Source organism: Solanum dulcamara, chromosome 4, assembly GCF_947179165.1.
Source record: "Solanum dulcamara chromosome 4, daSolDulc1.2, whole genome shotgun sequence".
NCBI classification, from domain to species: Eukaryota; Viridiplantae; Streptophyta; class Magnoliopsida; order Solanales; family Solanaceae; genus Solanum; species Solanum dulcamara.
This window is the reverse complement of record NC_077240.1, coordinates 8966134-8982091: the sequence shown is the minus strand read 5'-3', so window position 1 is coordinate 8982091 and position 15958 is coordinate 8966134. Positions and strand designations below refer to the sequence as shown.

The following is a 15958-nucleotide window of genomic DNA, read 5'->3' as shown; positions in this document are numbered from 1 at the left end:
ATGAATTCCTGGGAAATTAATACTAATATGTTGGATACATATGTTAAATATTGGATGTAGATTGTGATATGTTTTTACCATAACAATGTCATGAATTGAGATATAGAATATTGAGATTTAGCTTTAGGATTGAAATTTAGGAAAATTCAGATTTGACACATCAATTGACATCAAGATTGAAATTTGATGATAGATTTAGATTTCATAGCTTATAGGTAACGTGTTCATGTAATCAATTTCGAATTTTGGACCACTGACCTGAGGGGCGGGTTTGAGTTGACCAAGAGTTGACTTTGACCCCAAGCTATCCTAAAAGGATGGGACCAGTTTTCCTAGACTAATTTGGACCCGTTATTTGTATTTTTGCATATTTTAAGTTGTTTCGGAGGCCCAAGGGCACACTTTTTTGATAGTGTGAGCTTAATTGTACAACAAATCCAAGTAAGGGAAGATCTTAACTTCTAGGTGCCTCTCCTCTTTAGCGTTTGCTTGCATATCTGTTTTAGACTGTCTGGCACATGTGTGGAGTGAGCATGTGCTTGACAGACTTGCTAATATCCTAATTCATCTATTCTTCTGATATTTGGGGATGATATCTTCGGGATACACTGTGATATGAATATTACTCATATAGCATGATTGTTTATGGCTACTAAGCCTTATGACTGATGTATTTACTTGATTTCACCTGTTTTCCTCGGGTGTATAAGACGGTTGGGCCAGAGTCACCCTGCACATCTCGGAGAAACTCCACGTAAGACGTCGAGCCAGAGCCACCCTTCGCAGCTAGAATGGTAAGACGGTTGGGCCAAAGTTACCCTCCGGAGTTCCGAGGTTTTATTGTTGCATATGGCAAGATAGTTGGGCCAGAGCTACACTCAGTGACGGAGCCAGGATTTTCATCAAGGGTGTTCATAATTTAGGACGAATAAAAAAAATACCTAAATGGTCAGATTACCAAGATTGGCTACAAAATAGCCATACCTTATCTTATATATTGGCTACAAAATAACCATACCTCATCTCATATTTAATTTTACAAAATTAAATAAAAACGCCCCTGTCAAGGCTTGAACCTAGGTCTTCAACGCAAATTTGCACACCCTTGACCACTAGGCTTTCTTTCTTTCGTATGTCAAGGGTGTTCAACAATTAGTATATATGCTACAATATCGATATTTAACATATATTGGCAAAAAAATTCCGACAAAGGTTGTTCATCTGACCACCCTTAGCTAGGTGTAGCTCCGCCACTGGCTACACTCCGCATATCCAAGGTTTTATTGTTGTATATTATAGTACTATGTCAGCTTGCATATTATCATCTCATCTTTCTTGACATGACTTGTATCTCTTTTCTACACTTTGTATATCAAATTTCCTTGGCATATTTTATATTCATTTCGTATTACATATATGCATTGCTTTTCACTTGTTCCAGGTACGAGATGGAAAGCGGATCTAGACCTTACTTAGGCTTTGTGACTAACCCTATCTGCTAAAAGCGATGCATGCTACAGAGATCGAGGGGGTTGAGTTGGTGTCTTATCAATTCAAAGATGTGGCAAATGTCTGGTATAACCAGTGGAAAGAAAGTAGAGGTGAGGATGCAGAGCCTGCTCTTTGGGATGAGTTTGAAAGAGCATTTCTTGATAACTTCTTTCCCCAAGAGCTATGTGAAGCAAAACTTGAGGAGTTTGTGAACCTCAAGCAAGAGAGTATGACTGTGAAAGAGTATAGTTTGAAGTTTATTCAATTGTCCAAATATGCCCTAGAAATGATTCCTCATATGAGGTCTAAGATGAGTAAGTTTGTCTCTGGCCTAGGCAAACATGTAAAGAAAGAATGTAAGGCAATGCTAATGATTTCTGACATGGATTTTTCTAGATTGATGGTGTATGCTCAGCAGGTTGAGGATGACAAAAAAAAGGACCGAGAAGAACACCTAAACAAGAAGGCTAAGTCTGCTGGGCATGAGAATGAGCAGAAGCAAGGGAAGGGTAACAAGTCTTTCTTTCAGAAAAGGTCTTCCAATTATGCACCTTCCCCAACAAATGCTTTTACACCTAATACCAGGTATGATTAGAGATCGCTAAGTCACCAAAACTTTCGATCTCAAGGTTCTCAGTCCCAATTAAGTATGTCTCAAGGTTCTAGAGGAAAACCACCATGTGCTAGATGTGGGAGGCTCTATTTGGGAGAGTGTCGTGTGGGCACCAATGCTTGCTACGGATGTGGAAAGATAGGTCACTTCCAGAATGAGTGTCCTTCAAAAAGGCAGGGAGATGGAAGTAGTAGAGCTCAGTTTTCTTCTGCAGCTCCACAGAATAGAGGTAATCATAGAGGTGCAGCTTCAAGTGCAGGTGGGGGAACCAACTGTCTGTATGCTATGAGTAGTCGCCAAGACCAAGAGAATGCACCCGATGTTGTTACTGGTATGCTCCGAGTCCTTTCTTTTGATGTGTATGCATTACTTGATCCGGGTGCTATATTATCTTTTGTGACTCCTTACTTGGCTAGTAAATTTGAGATCCTTCCTGAGTGTCTTCTTGAGCCTTTCAGTGTGTCTACTCCTGTTGGTGATTCTATCTTAGCTGAGAGGGTCTATAGAAATTGTACTGTGTCAATCTATCATAGGGATACCATGGCTGACTTAGTTGAGTTGGACATGGTTGATTTTGATGTGATTCTTGGTATGGACTGGCTTTATTCTTGTTATGCTTCGGTTGATTGTAGGACCCGAATTGTCAAGTTTCAATTTCCAAACGAGCCTATCTTAGAGTGGAAGGGGAATTTTGTAGTGCCTAGGGGTAAATTTATTTCCTACCTTAAGGCCAGAAAATTAATCTCTAAGGGATGTATATATCATATAGTTCGAGTCAAAAATATTAATGATCAGAATCCATCTCTTGAGTCAGTTCCCATTGTGAATGGGTTTCCTGAAGTCTTTCCTGAGGATCTACCCGAAATCCCTCCTGATAGAGAGATAAACTTTGGTATTGATGTCCTTCCTGATACACAACCTATCTCCATTCCTCCTTATAGGATGGCTCCTGCTGAGTTGAAAAAGTTGAAAGAACAACTGAAAGACCTCCTAGATAAGGGGTTTATTAGGCCAAGTGTCTCACCTTGGGGCGCTCCTGTCCTATTCGTGCGAAAGAAAGATGGGTCCCTTAGAATGTGCATTGATTACCGATAACTAAACAAGGTCACCATTAAAAACAAGTACCCTCTCCCCAGAATAGATGATTTATTTGACCAACTTCAGGGTGCCACATGTTTCTCTAAGATAGACCTCAGATCAGGCTATCACCAGTTGAAAGTGAGAGAATGTGACATCCCGAAGACGGCTTTTCGAACCCGCTATGGTCATTTTGAGTTTCTTGTTATGTCCTTTGGATTGACAAATGCTCCAGCAGCTTTTATGGACCTCATGAACCGAGTATTCAAGCCATACTAGATACGTTTGTAATTGTCTTCATCGATGATATTTTGGTCTACTCTAAAAGTAAGAGTGAGCATGCTAATCACCTTAGGATTGTACTTCAAACTCTTAAGGAGAAGGAGTTGTATGCTAAGTTTTCAAAGTGTGAGTTTTGGCTTGAGTCTGTAGCATTCCTAGGTCATATTATATCTGGGGATGGAATCCAAGTTGATACTCAAAAGATTGAGGCAGTTAAGAACTGGCCCCAACCCACCTCTCCAACCAACATAAGGAGTTTCTTAGGTTTGGCTGGTTACTACAGGAGGTTTGTTGAGGGATTTTCATCCATATCCTCACCATTGACTAAGCTGACTCAGAAGAAGGCTAAGTTTCAATGGTCTGATGCTTGTGAGAAAAGTTTTCAAGAGTTGAAAGCTAGATTGACTACTGCTCCAGTACTATCCCTACCCGAAGGAACAGATGGTTTTGTAATCTATTGTGATGCTTCAAGAGTTGGGTTGGGATGTGTATTGATGCAGAAAGGTAAGGTCATTGCCTATGCCTCCAGGCAGCTTAAGACTCATGAGAGGAACTACCCCACTCATGACCTTGAGTTGGCAGCTGTGGTATTTGGTCTTAAGATTTGGCGTCACTATCTTTATGGTGTACATGTGGATGTGTTCACAGACCATAAGAGCTTACAGTATGTATTCAGCCAAAAGGAGCTGAATTTGAGGCAAAGGAGATGGCTAGAGTTGCTCAAGGATTATGACATGAGCATTCTCTACCACCCAGGTAAAGCAAATATAGTTGTTGATGCTCTTAGTAGGTTATCTATGGGGAGTACAACTCATGTGGAAGAGGAAAAGAAGGAGTTGGCAAAGGAAGTGCATAGACTTGCGCGTTTGGGAGTTCAACTTATTGACTCTAGTGAGGGTGGTACAATAGTACGAAATGGAGCCGAATCATCTCTAGTTGCAGAGGTGAAAGAAAAGCAAGATCAGGACCCCATTCTTCTTCAACTGAAGGATGAGGTTCACAAGCAGAAGGTAATGGCTTTTACCAAAGGGGGAGATGGAGTGTTGAGATATCAAGAAAGATTATGTGTTCCAAGGGTTGATGGTATTAGGGAGAGAATCATGAAAGAAGCCCATAATTCTAAGTATTCCATCCATCTAGGTTCAACAAAGATGTATCATGACTTAAGAGAAGTATACTGGTGGAGTGGAATGAAGAGAGATATAGCAGAGTTTGTGTCCAAGTGCCCAAATTGCCAACAAGTTAAAGTTGAGCACCAAAGGCCTTGTGGAGTGGCTCAGAATATAGAGATACCGGAATGGAAGTGGGAAATGATCAATATGGACTTCATTACCGGTTTACCACGAACCCGTAAACAACATGACTCTATTTGGGTGATTGTGGATAGGATGACCAAATCGGCCCATTTCTTACCGGTTAAGACTACGAACACTGCAGAGGATTATGCCAAACTGTATCTTAGAGAGATTGTTAGACTGCATGGAGTTCCTTTGTCTATCATCTCTGATAGGGGAGCTCAATTTACTGTTCAGTTTTGGAAGTTATTTCAGAAGGGCTTGGGTTCAAGAGTGAACCTTGGTACTGCTTTTCATCCGCAAACAGATGGCCAGGCAGAGCGTACGATACAGACTTTGGAGGATATGTTAAGAGCCTGTGTCATTGACTTCAAAGGTAATTGGGATGATCATTTACCTCTTATTGAGTTTGCATACAATAATAGTTTCCATTCGAGTATTCAAATGGCTCCTTATGAAGCTCTGTATGGGAGGAGATGTAGATCACCAATTGGTTGGTTTGAAGTTGGTGAAGCTGAGTTGATTGGACCAGACTTGGTTCACCAAGCTATGGAGAAGGTGAAAACCATACAAGAGAGGTTGAGGACTGCCCAAAGTCGCCAAAAATCCTACACTGATGTTAGAAGAAGAGATTTGGAGTTCGAAGTGTACGATTGGGTATACTTGAAAGTTTCACCCATGAAGGGTGTGATGAGATTTGGAAAGAAAGGGAAGCTTAGTCCCCGCTACATTGGTCCTTATCAGATTATGAGGAGGGTAGGTAACGTAGCCTATGAATTGGAGTTGCCTCCAGAATTAGCTGTTATTCATCCCATATTTCACATCTCTATGCTTAAGAAGTGTTTGGGAGATCCTTCACTTGTTGTCCCAGCTGAGAGCATTGGGGTGAAAGAGAGTTTGAGTTATGAAGAGGTTCCAGTTCAAATTCTTGATCGTCAAGTTCGTAAACTAAGAAGTAAGGAAGTGGCATCTGTCAAAGTCCTATGGCGAAATCAATTTGTTGAAGAGGCTACATGGGAAGCTGAAGAAGATATGAAGGCTAACTATCCTCATCTATTTGTGCCTTCTGATAACGATATTCAAGGTAATATTCCTTATTTCTACCTTTGAATCGATGTTTATTCTTGAGTTTGAGTCATTGACCATTTGAGTATCAGAGTTTTTGAGAAATTGATGTATTGATGATATTCATTCTTTATGTCTCCTATTTTCATCTTCATTCGAGGACGAATGATCCCAAGGGGGAGATATTGTAACAACCCCTAAAATATTGTATGTCGGTATTTCAATTCTCGATGAAAATAATACAGCCTCTGTATTTTGGGCATAACTCTTCATAGGTTGGTCCAAATTAAGTGATTCAAATTTTTGGGTAATCACAACATCCTTATCTACAACTTTCATGAAGAACATAACTTCAAATGCGGAGTATAAGTAGGTCAAATAAATTAATCTTTGCAAGATATAGTGCTGTGACGGAATTGAGTGTTGATAGAAGAAAATTCATATCTCACTGTAGGTTGCTCCAAATTGGTTGATTCTTGAACGATATGAAACTAGACTTCCATATCTACAATTCTTATGAAGACACCAAATCCTAATAAGGAATTTATCTTATTCAAACGCAGCTTCGAAAACGAGTATTCTGTTAAAAAGAACTCATCTTACCTACCATGGAAACATCTAGATGCATTTGACATCATGCATGACATAAATTGTCCTCCATTTAACATCATCCATGACATCAATATATTCCATTAAATTTTCAGATTTTTCTTTATAATTATTTTATTTATTGTTAGGTCCCTCTTTCCCACCTATAAATACCCACCTTATTTCCTCATTTTATTCATCAAGCTTTCTTAAGCATTTCTTCTCTCTATATACTTCTTCTCAAATATAGTTTTAGTTTTAGTAGTATAAAAATACTACTCCGGTGATTCTTATACTCCGGGTAGTACACAAAACGCTCCGGCGAGAAGAAAAGGCTAGGGGTCCAAGAGTGTTCCAATTCGGAGTAAACCTTCGGATTTAAGGTATGTAAGGCTTTCATAGCATTGGATTGAGTTCGTCCATGCGCCCAATATTTAAATTCATTATAATTGAGTTATAGTTGAGTTTTATCCAAATCTTGAATTCTAAATGAATTAATTCTTCTTCTATTGAGTTAGATATATTTATGCATTAATATTATTATTATTGTTATCTCTCATATTATTGGAATTATTGTTCATGGCTACTTTCCCATGAATCCTAATTGATTTGATGTTCATGAATATTTTTACACATGTTTTGAGTAAAGATGTTGGCTTTTTATTATTTTTATTGATAAAAAGAGAGTTATATGAATTAATACTATATATGTATTTTATTGAGTTTTGAAAGAGCAAAAGAGTTGAATTTGAATGAATTTGAGAAAATGATATTTTGAGCAAGATGTTTTGATGAGATGAAAATGATGTTTTTGGAAGTATAATGATTGATGAACATGAAATGAGATGAGTTTGATGATTTAAATTAAAGTCCAATGAGACTAGATGATGAGTTTAATATGAGCACATATTTTGGGAGTAGTATTGAGCACCGAGTTGGGTAAGAGTTTAATTTACTCAAACCCCATAACTACGTAGCCAGCGTAGGATGGAGGCTATGCCTCTTAAGTCCCAAAAAGAGGACTTTGATGAATGGATCCAAGATGGTGATGTCCTTTACCCTGGCAAGGTATTGGATGGATGTGGCAACGACATCGCTTCGTTGTATCATCGCTAGCTCATAAGTGATGGTTGTCGGTTAGAGAAACTCCCAACTGAGTAAGCATTGTTTATTACTATTATTTTTATATTTTAAACTTGCATTACATATTGATGTTGAGATAATGTTGAGTTTTCTCGAGAGGAGTTTATTGATATCTGTCCTTACCTTCCTGCCATTTTATATACTCGTACATTCCACGTACTGACGTCATTCGACCTGCATCGTTTTATGATGCAGATACAGGTGTTAGAGATCCTCAACAGGCGCATCGTTAAAGATCATTTCTTTTTAGCTATTTGGTGAGTCCTTCTTGTATTCGAAGGAACTCCTTATCCTTTTATTATTGTTGAGTGTGATGTTTCTTTTGAGGTAGCCATGGACATGTCATTGGCACCATCTAAGAGTATTAGAGGCTTCATAGACAGAGTTTGATGATGTAATCGGAGTAGTTCTCCTTAGAAACTACTTCTTCTAAGAATTATCTATTTTTCCTTTGATTATGACAAGCCCACATTAGTATTATTAAGTCTTCCGCTGATGAACAAATGAGTAATGAGACCAAGTGGTTCTCTCGGAAGCCAGAGATGGTTTCTGAGTGCCGGCCACGCCTAGGGTACCCTCTCGGGGCGTGACAAAACGTATGTTGCGTATTTATTCTAGAATATTTAGAGCTCATTTGGATTGGCTTATAAGTTACTTATAAGTTGAAATGTTTTCAGTTTTTTTGATTATTTGGCTGACTAACTTAAAGTCATTTTATGCTTAAAATAAGCCCAATAAATAATTGGATATGTTTGGATGGACTTATTTTAAGCAACTTATAAGTTGAAACAACTTATAAGTCAAAAAAAAAAGTTGTGCTGCACCAACTTATAATTTAAAAACTTATAAGCAGATTTCAACTTATAAGTTATTTAAAATAAGTCCATCCAAACAGGTTCTTAGTATACAACATATTTTAAATGATCCACATATTTTCGAACTTTCTTTGAGTTGAAAAAAATATTTCAAACATAATCACTAAGGAAATGTATAATGCCATAACTAAAGAATTAAACTGTAATTGTTGAACTTCAAATTCTCGCATTATTTAATTAAAATATTAATATTTAATTATATTTTAATTAAGCGGAGAAACAAAATAATAGTCGACCTCGACACCTAAGACTCGACTTCAAAAACTTCCAACCTAGGACCCGATTCGAATCTCGGATCGGGACCCGACTTCCTTCCCGGAATTTGACCCTACACTCGACTTTCGAATCGTGATCTGATCCCACCCGACCCTAATATCCAAGATGAGATCTCGGATCGGTGATTTCACCTTTTGATCAATGTCTTTCAAATGGTTTTCAAGGAAAAGTGTTTTTTTTTAAGTGATATTTTTTCAAAGAAAAACAACAGTATTTATATGACAAAGTTCTTGAACGTAAACATATTTTCATTAAAAAAGGGTTATTAATAGGTTCATAAATGTTACAAACAAACATGTAAGAACCTAAAACATAAAAACTAAATAAAAAATAAATTTTTAATTAATATTTATTTCTTTTGAACATCAAAAAACTTTTATTGGAAGAAACATTAATCCTAACAGAACTTTGATATTTAACGAATTCATTGTTTGGAATAGAATAAACGAATAAGTTGTACTCATTTAAACTACTTTTTCATGAAAAGAATTTTTCTATGTTGGTTAAAAAAATGTTTTGATAAAGTTCATCTGGTATCGCATTTTGCAGATTTTTTCCAGTAGAAGTTAACTTTTAACTTTTACCCAAAAGTCAAATTTTGAAAAACAAGTAAAGTATAGAGTAATAAATATGAGTCAAATTGTGACGTATGAATAAAACGGTTCTGGGACTGCCGTGAGAAAAGAATCACCTCCAAAATATATTTGCCGACTTGTCCTCATTCATACATCTTTTAAAAATATCTCAGTGATAATATATTAAAATAACAAGAGATATAATTAAATAAATTGAAAAGTAGAGAGATTTTATTTCTTTTCAAAATGAATTCACTTTTTATTTATAAAAAAAAACATAAACTACTTACGAATTATCTACTTGATTACAAATTATCCTATTATAAATTTACTCCGATACTTGATCCGGGACTCGACCTCGACTTTCGATCTGAAATCCGACTCCAACATCCGGCACGAAATTCCACCTTGACACCCCATCCAGGATCTTACCTCGATTTCTGAATCGAGATTCGACTCATCAAATTATTGATTGAACAATTTTTTCTTTAGTGAAAACTCTATAATAGATAAAATTACAATTTACTATTTTTCTACAATAGAAAAAATTGTCATTTTTTTTAAATAATTGTTATTTAATTATTATGCAAATATGTAGGACTTTGAAATTAATTAAAGTTATAAATATTAAATATTTACTCCTTAAGGGTATAAAAGTCGTTCTATATTTAATGGATATTTTGATCGATCAATATTATTAAAGTTGAAAAAATTTTCTACTCATAATTTACTTGAAATAGATTTAATGTTACGCTCCTAGTATTAATAGGATAATACGTATCCTACAATAAATTCAGTCTTAATATAAATATGTTTTGTTTAGTCCTAGTATAAAATTATATTTATGCCTATTAGTAATTTTTTAGATTGAGAAAATTTTAACTTAAAAGGGAAAATAAGTAAATCAACTTTTAGTGGATATTTTGGTCCATCAATATTTATATTGGTGCTTTTATAATAATATAGATAGATAGATGATATGATATGATGATGATATAATATGATTAGTCATCACATTTAAAATTAATGATGTGAAAAAATATATTTATTAATGTGTGTTTATATATATGTCAATTTCGGTTTAAATGTCTGTTACAATAAGCATTCTAACAGTATTATAATTTTATTTCATAAAGGTCGATAAAGCAAATAAATTTATTCAAACTTATTTTTCTGAAATTATGCAATTTTAGGCTTTGATTATTACATGAATTTATTGGTTGAACTTTCTAACATAAGAGTCTAGACAGAGAAAGCAGACAAGTTATGCAATTAAGTTGGTGTGGAAAGAGTGATCCAATCGCAAATACTTAGAATTCTATTCAATCTATAAGATGGAGTTTGAAGAAAAATGATTTGTTAGTAAATTTTTACCTATCATTTGTTTTTCTTTTGTGTGCGATAAAATCAAGTTCTTTGCAGATTGTCCTTCTATTTCATATATTATGAAGTCCTAAACATTAATTTTGTTTTCATTAGTCTTAAGATTTTGCTGTATCAAAATATTATTTAATTAAGAAGTGTTTATAGATTCTTTACTTTAATTCACATATCTTACAATGTATTAATATAGTTTTTTAAAATAATCTGCGCATCGCGCGGATACGTATACTAGTGTATTTATTAATGTGTGTTTATATATATGTCAATTTCGATTCAAATATCTATTACAATAAGCATTTTAACAGTATTATAATTTTATTTTATAAAATCACTCTTATAATTGAAAAATAAAATTCTAACTGGGAAGAAATTGAGAGCCAGATTGAATATGGAGTCAGACTTATTTCACTTCTTTATTTTCTAAAGTTACTTTCATTTGGTTAAATTTGTTTGAAACTATTTTCTTATTAATTTGTTTCCAAAAAAATGTTACATTACACATTTAAAAGCAATTAATTTTAAATTTATCGAATCATCTTAATAAAAAGTTTTAATAATCACGAAGAAAATTAAAGCATGTTTGGAGAAAATTGTTCATACAATATTGCATATCATCTCTTATAATTGAATTAGTTACATCGCATAAAAATCAACATTAGCCAAGTAAAATACGATGGCATAGATAATTCATCTTTGAACGGAAAAACATGCTTGCAAATAATTTATGTTTCTTCTTTCATTCAGATAAGCCATCAATCTTGAACTTTGTAAATAATATGTTTAATTCAATAAGTTAATTTATTGTATTGGCTATGCCGCTATGCGCCTATGCCCATCTAACAGCTTTGGAGAAAAAAATTCCATTAAGGCTGTGTTTGGTACGAAGTAAAATGTTAAAACAAGTTGGTTTCTAACAAATTTTCTCATGTGTTGGTTGGTGAGTGACAACTATTTTTCGGAAAATATTTTTTATAGTTTGGTTAGTGATTGGAAATATTTTTTAGAAAATATCTTTTATTTTTGGCTATTTTTTAGGAAAATAGTTTTTGACATGAAAATTAACCTTATAATTGACTCGGGATCCAACCCCGACATGGGACAACCAGCTAAGTATATAGACTAATATAGTCAAAGTAAGGCAACCGGATGGACTGCATGCAGCAGAAAGAATTTCCCAAGAGAATGAAGTAATTATTAAGGCTCGCACCACTATAAATACTAAATACTCCTTCTCTTTCATTTCCATCAACACTTGTTTACTTCAATTCCCTATCACCAACTAACAAAAGAAAGAAAAAAAAGGCTCTCTGTTTTTTCACAAGCTAATTAGATCCAGTTTTGAAGAAATATAATGGCCCTAGCTAGCCACCTCCTTAACAATGAAGAGGAGATCGTTCGCCCTGTTGCCAATTTCTCTCCAAGTCTTTGGGGTGATCGTTTCCATTCATTCTCTCTTGACAATCAGGTAATTCATTATAAATTCCTTCACTATCCCTTATTTGGTTAATTAGTACTGTTCCCAATAATGAACATTTTCTTACAAATAACTTTAATTTACAGGTTGCTGAAAACTATGCTCAAGAGATCGAGACTTTGAAGGAACAAACAAGGAGTATGTTGTCAGCTGCTTCTGGAAAAACATTGGCTGAGAAATTGAATCTGATAGACATTGTTGAGCGTCTTGGCATTGCTTATCATTTTGAGAAGCAAATAGACGACATGTTGGATCAAATTTACAAAGCAGATTCAAACTTTGAGGCTCATGAATACAATGATTTAAACACTTTATCCCTTCAATTTCGAAACCTAAGACAACATGGTTACAATATCTCTCCAAGTAGGTCCATTACATATATGCCGCACCATTTTTAATTTTTTTTTATTTCTGCGAGAAAACTAATTATCTTTTTCTCTTATTCATGATCCAGAAATTTTCAGCAGATTCCAAGATGCGAACGGCAAGTTCAAGGAATCTTTTAGCAACGACATCAGGGGTTTATTGAACTTATACGAAGCTTCACATGTAAGGACTCATGGAGAAGATATTTTGGAAGAGGCACTTGTTTTCTCCACTGCTCATCTTGAGTCTGCAGCTCCACATTTGAAGTCACCTCTGAGTAAACAAGTGACACATGCCCTTGAGCAATCTCTCCATAAGAGCATTCCAAGAGTCGAGACGCGCTACTTCATCTCTATCTACGAAGAGGAGGAATATAAGAATGATGTGTTGCTTCGATTTGCCAAATTGGATTACAACTTACTCCAGATGTTGCACAAACACGAACTCAGTGAAGTATCAAGGTATACTGTTGTTTTAAATTGAATTAAAAATACAAATTATTTGTTCATACTATTTTCTCAGAATCTGATATGTTGTTACTTACTTTATAGGTGGTGGAAAGATTTGGATTTTGTGACAACCCTTCCATATGCTAGGGATAGAGCAGTGGAATGTTACTTTTGGACCATGGGTGTGTATGCTGAACCTCAATATTCTCAGGCTCGCGTCATGCTTGCTAAGACTATAGCAATGATTTCGATAATAGATGATACGTTTGATGCTTATGGAATTGTAAAAGAACTCGAGGTTTACACCGATGCCATACAAAGGTATGAACTTGCCTCTGCAACAGTTTGTGGATTTAATTATTGGACGGTTAGTTTCTTAGAAGGGAAATTTATTAAATCTCTTTCTTTTTTATTAGGTGGGATGTGAGTCAAATTGATCGACTCCCAGAATACATGAAAATCAGTTTTAAGGCTCTTTTGGATCTCTATGATGATTATGAAAAGGAGTTGTCAAAGGATGGCAGATCCGATGTTGTCCACTACGCAAAAGAAAGAGTACGTCTCACTGACTTCTATATATCCATGAATGTTTTAATTTCTATCTAAAATCACTTGTATTTACCTTATGTTTCTTTATTACACTTAGATCTGTTATGGGAATATTGATGGTTGAATGTCTTGTTTTTCTGTTAAATAGATGAAGGAGATTGTGAGAAACTATTTTGTCGAAGCAAAGTGGTTCATTGAGGGATATATGCCGCCTGTTTCTGAGTATCTTAGCAACGCATTAGCTACCAGCACATATTACTTGCTAACTACGACATCCTATTTGGGAGTGAAGTCAGCTACAAAAGAAGATTTCGAATGGTTGGCTACGAACCCTAAAATTCTTGAAGCCAATGTGACGTTATGCCGAGTTGTTGATGACATAGCAACGTATGAGGTAATTAACATCGCATTACACTACATAAATCATCTTAATTATAAGAGTTGCAGTAATTCCATACAAATTGATTTCATATACTTATACATGAATTATAATTGCCGGCATTCCAGGTTGAGAAGGGTAGAGGCCAAATTGCAACAGGAATTGAGTGTTATATGAGGGATTATGATGTATCAACTGAAGTAGCAATGGAGAAATTCCAAGAGATGGCTGAGATAGCATGGAAGGATGTAAATGAAGGAATTCTTCGACCAACACCTGTTTCAACAGAAATTCTTACTCGCATTCTCAATCTTGCTCGTATTATAGATGTCACTTACAAGCATAATCAAGATGGATACACTCATCCCGAAAAAGTACTAAAACCTCACATCATCGCGCTACTGGTGGACTCCATTGAGATCTAAACCATTGAGTCATTCTTTTTTGTTCCATCTATATAAGCCACTTAAATTTTACAATTTTGCAACCGCATTGTGAAGTTTCATGTACTAGTATTGTTAAAACTTTTTGTACCATTAATTATTGATATATGAATAATATCACTTCTTTTGTACCTACCTCGATTATCTTTTATTTGCTAAATTAAATTATAAGATTTTAAACAAAGCAAATATATTGATTATCTAACAATGAGGAGAAAGAATGAAGAAAAAAAAAAAGAAGAAGCTTTATCTAAGCAGGTGATCCACTAGCTAGTACTTAAATCTAATAAAATCTTATATACTTCTGATAAGGGTTCATAATACTTTTAGTCCTTTAGCTATTCATAAATTTTAATGTTAGTTTTTGTGATATCTAACTAAACACGATTAATCTTTAGCTAATTAAAATATGAATTTTTGATTCTTTTACTTGTAAATATCTACAATTTTATTATTAACTATTCTCCTTCCTAATTTTGATGCGTTATGTTAAGTTTATAGTATTTCTCATTTTGACACGAAAAAAAACTTCATTGATCAACTTCCTATTATTCCTTCCAAATTAACTCCGCAAATCCATTACGGTAAGTAAATGATACATCAATCCTTGGAAGCTTAGCCCATGCATGTATTGTGAATCCAAGAACGAAGTTGAACCCAGCATTATTGTTCAAATGAATGCCATCAAAGAGTGTTATCATCGATATAAACGCTCTGCATTTTCCTACAACCTCAGTCCATTCCCGGCGGAAAAAAAAGAAGAGAATTTATAAATTATTTAAGATTTTGACACACCTAATAAGAAAACAATTAAATAATATTTAATACTTTAGACTAAATCCTTCATCTTCTCGAACTAATAATGTTTTGATAGTAAGGTGGAATTAAAAAATAAATTAATGATTTTAATTTTATAAAGTTGTGAAGGGCCATTTATTTTCTTTTGTTGCTTATAAAATGATAAATCAAAAGGATCAGAGAAATTTAATACTCTATATTTTATGGTTCATAAGAATATGCCGATATATAAAACTATATGCATTTGAGAGATTTTTCTATTCTTCAATAAACTGTCAATTTTCAAGTCTGTTCAAATCGGGCAAATAAAAGCACACTATGAAATAAAAAAAAGTGTGCATAAAAATATTGCATTTTGTCTATTCCACTGAATTAGTTACAATTTCAATTTGTATAAATTCAACATTAACTTAATAAAATAGGATGGCGTAGAATTACTCAACTTTGAACCGGAAATATAAGTGCGCAAAAATGATGTATGTTTCTTCTATCATTCAATTAAGCCATCAAGAACTGTAGAAATAATATATGTTTAATTCAATAAGTTAAAATCAAATATTGCATATCTTCCTTTATTTTTCTTTTGGGACATGATTTTCAATTCAAAGTTGTTACATTCTGCACTCGACGAAATCCAATATTTTATATTCTGTGTGCCATCAAAAGAGACCTCACATATGTGCAATAATGAGAAAAGAAAAAAAGAAGAAGACCACAGACAAAATAATGCACAGTATACAATGTCCCATACTACTAGTAGTAATATTTTATGTTTTATACGTCGTTTTTTGAATTGACACTAGAAACCCTAGGGAACATGGGACATGGGACTAAACA

At 34.5% G+C, this 15958-nt stretch overlaps 1 protein-coding gene across 1 annotated transcript; it reads left to right on the top strand.

Annotated features, from left to right (window-relative positions):
- The first annotated feature begins 11952 nt into the window (after positions 1 to 11952).
- LOC129886024 (viridiflorene synthase-like) lies at positions 11953 to 14366 on the top strand. The gene is made up of 7 exons (XM_055960534.1): positions 11953 to 12128; positions 12224 to 12500; positions 12592 to 12964; positions 13055 to 13273; positions 13369 to 13507; positions 13650 to 13895; positions 14009 to 14366. The coding sequence occupies exons 1-7, from the start codon at positions 12015 to 12017 to the stop codon at positions 14303 to 14305; spliced, it is 1665 nt and encodes a 554-aa protein (XP_055816509.1). The 5' UTR covers positions 11953 to 12014; the 3' UTR covers positions 14306 to 14366.
- Positions 14367 to 15958: the final 1592 nt, after the last annotated feature.

Excerpts from the sequence above, each read along its gene's own strand:
- LOC129886024 (XM_055960534.1), top strand. The coding sequence starts at position 12,015 with ATGGCCCTAGCTAGCCACCTCCTTAACAATGAAGAGGAGATCGTTCGC. Across the intron at positions 12,965-13,054 it reads GAACTCAGTGAAGTATCAAG|GTGGTGGAAAGATTTGGATT; the intron begins GTATACTGTTGT and ends CTTACTTTATAG. Across the intron at positions 13,508-13,649 it reads TCCACTACGCAAAAGAAAGA|ATGAAGGAGATTGTGAGAAA; the intron begins GTACGTCTCACT and ends TCTGTTAAATAG.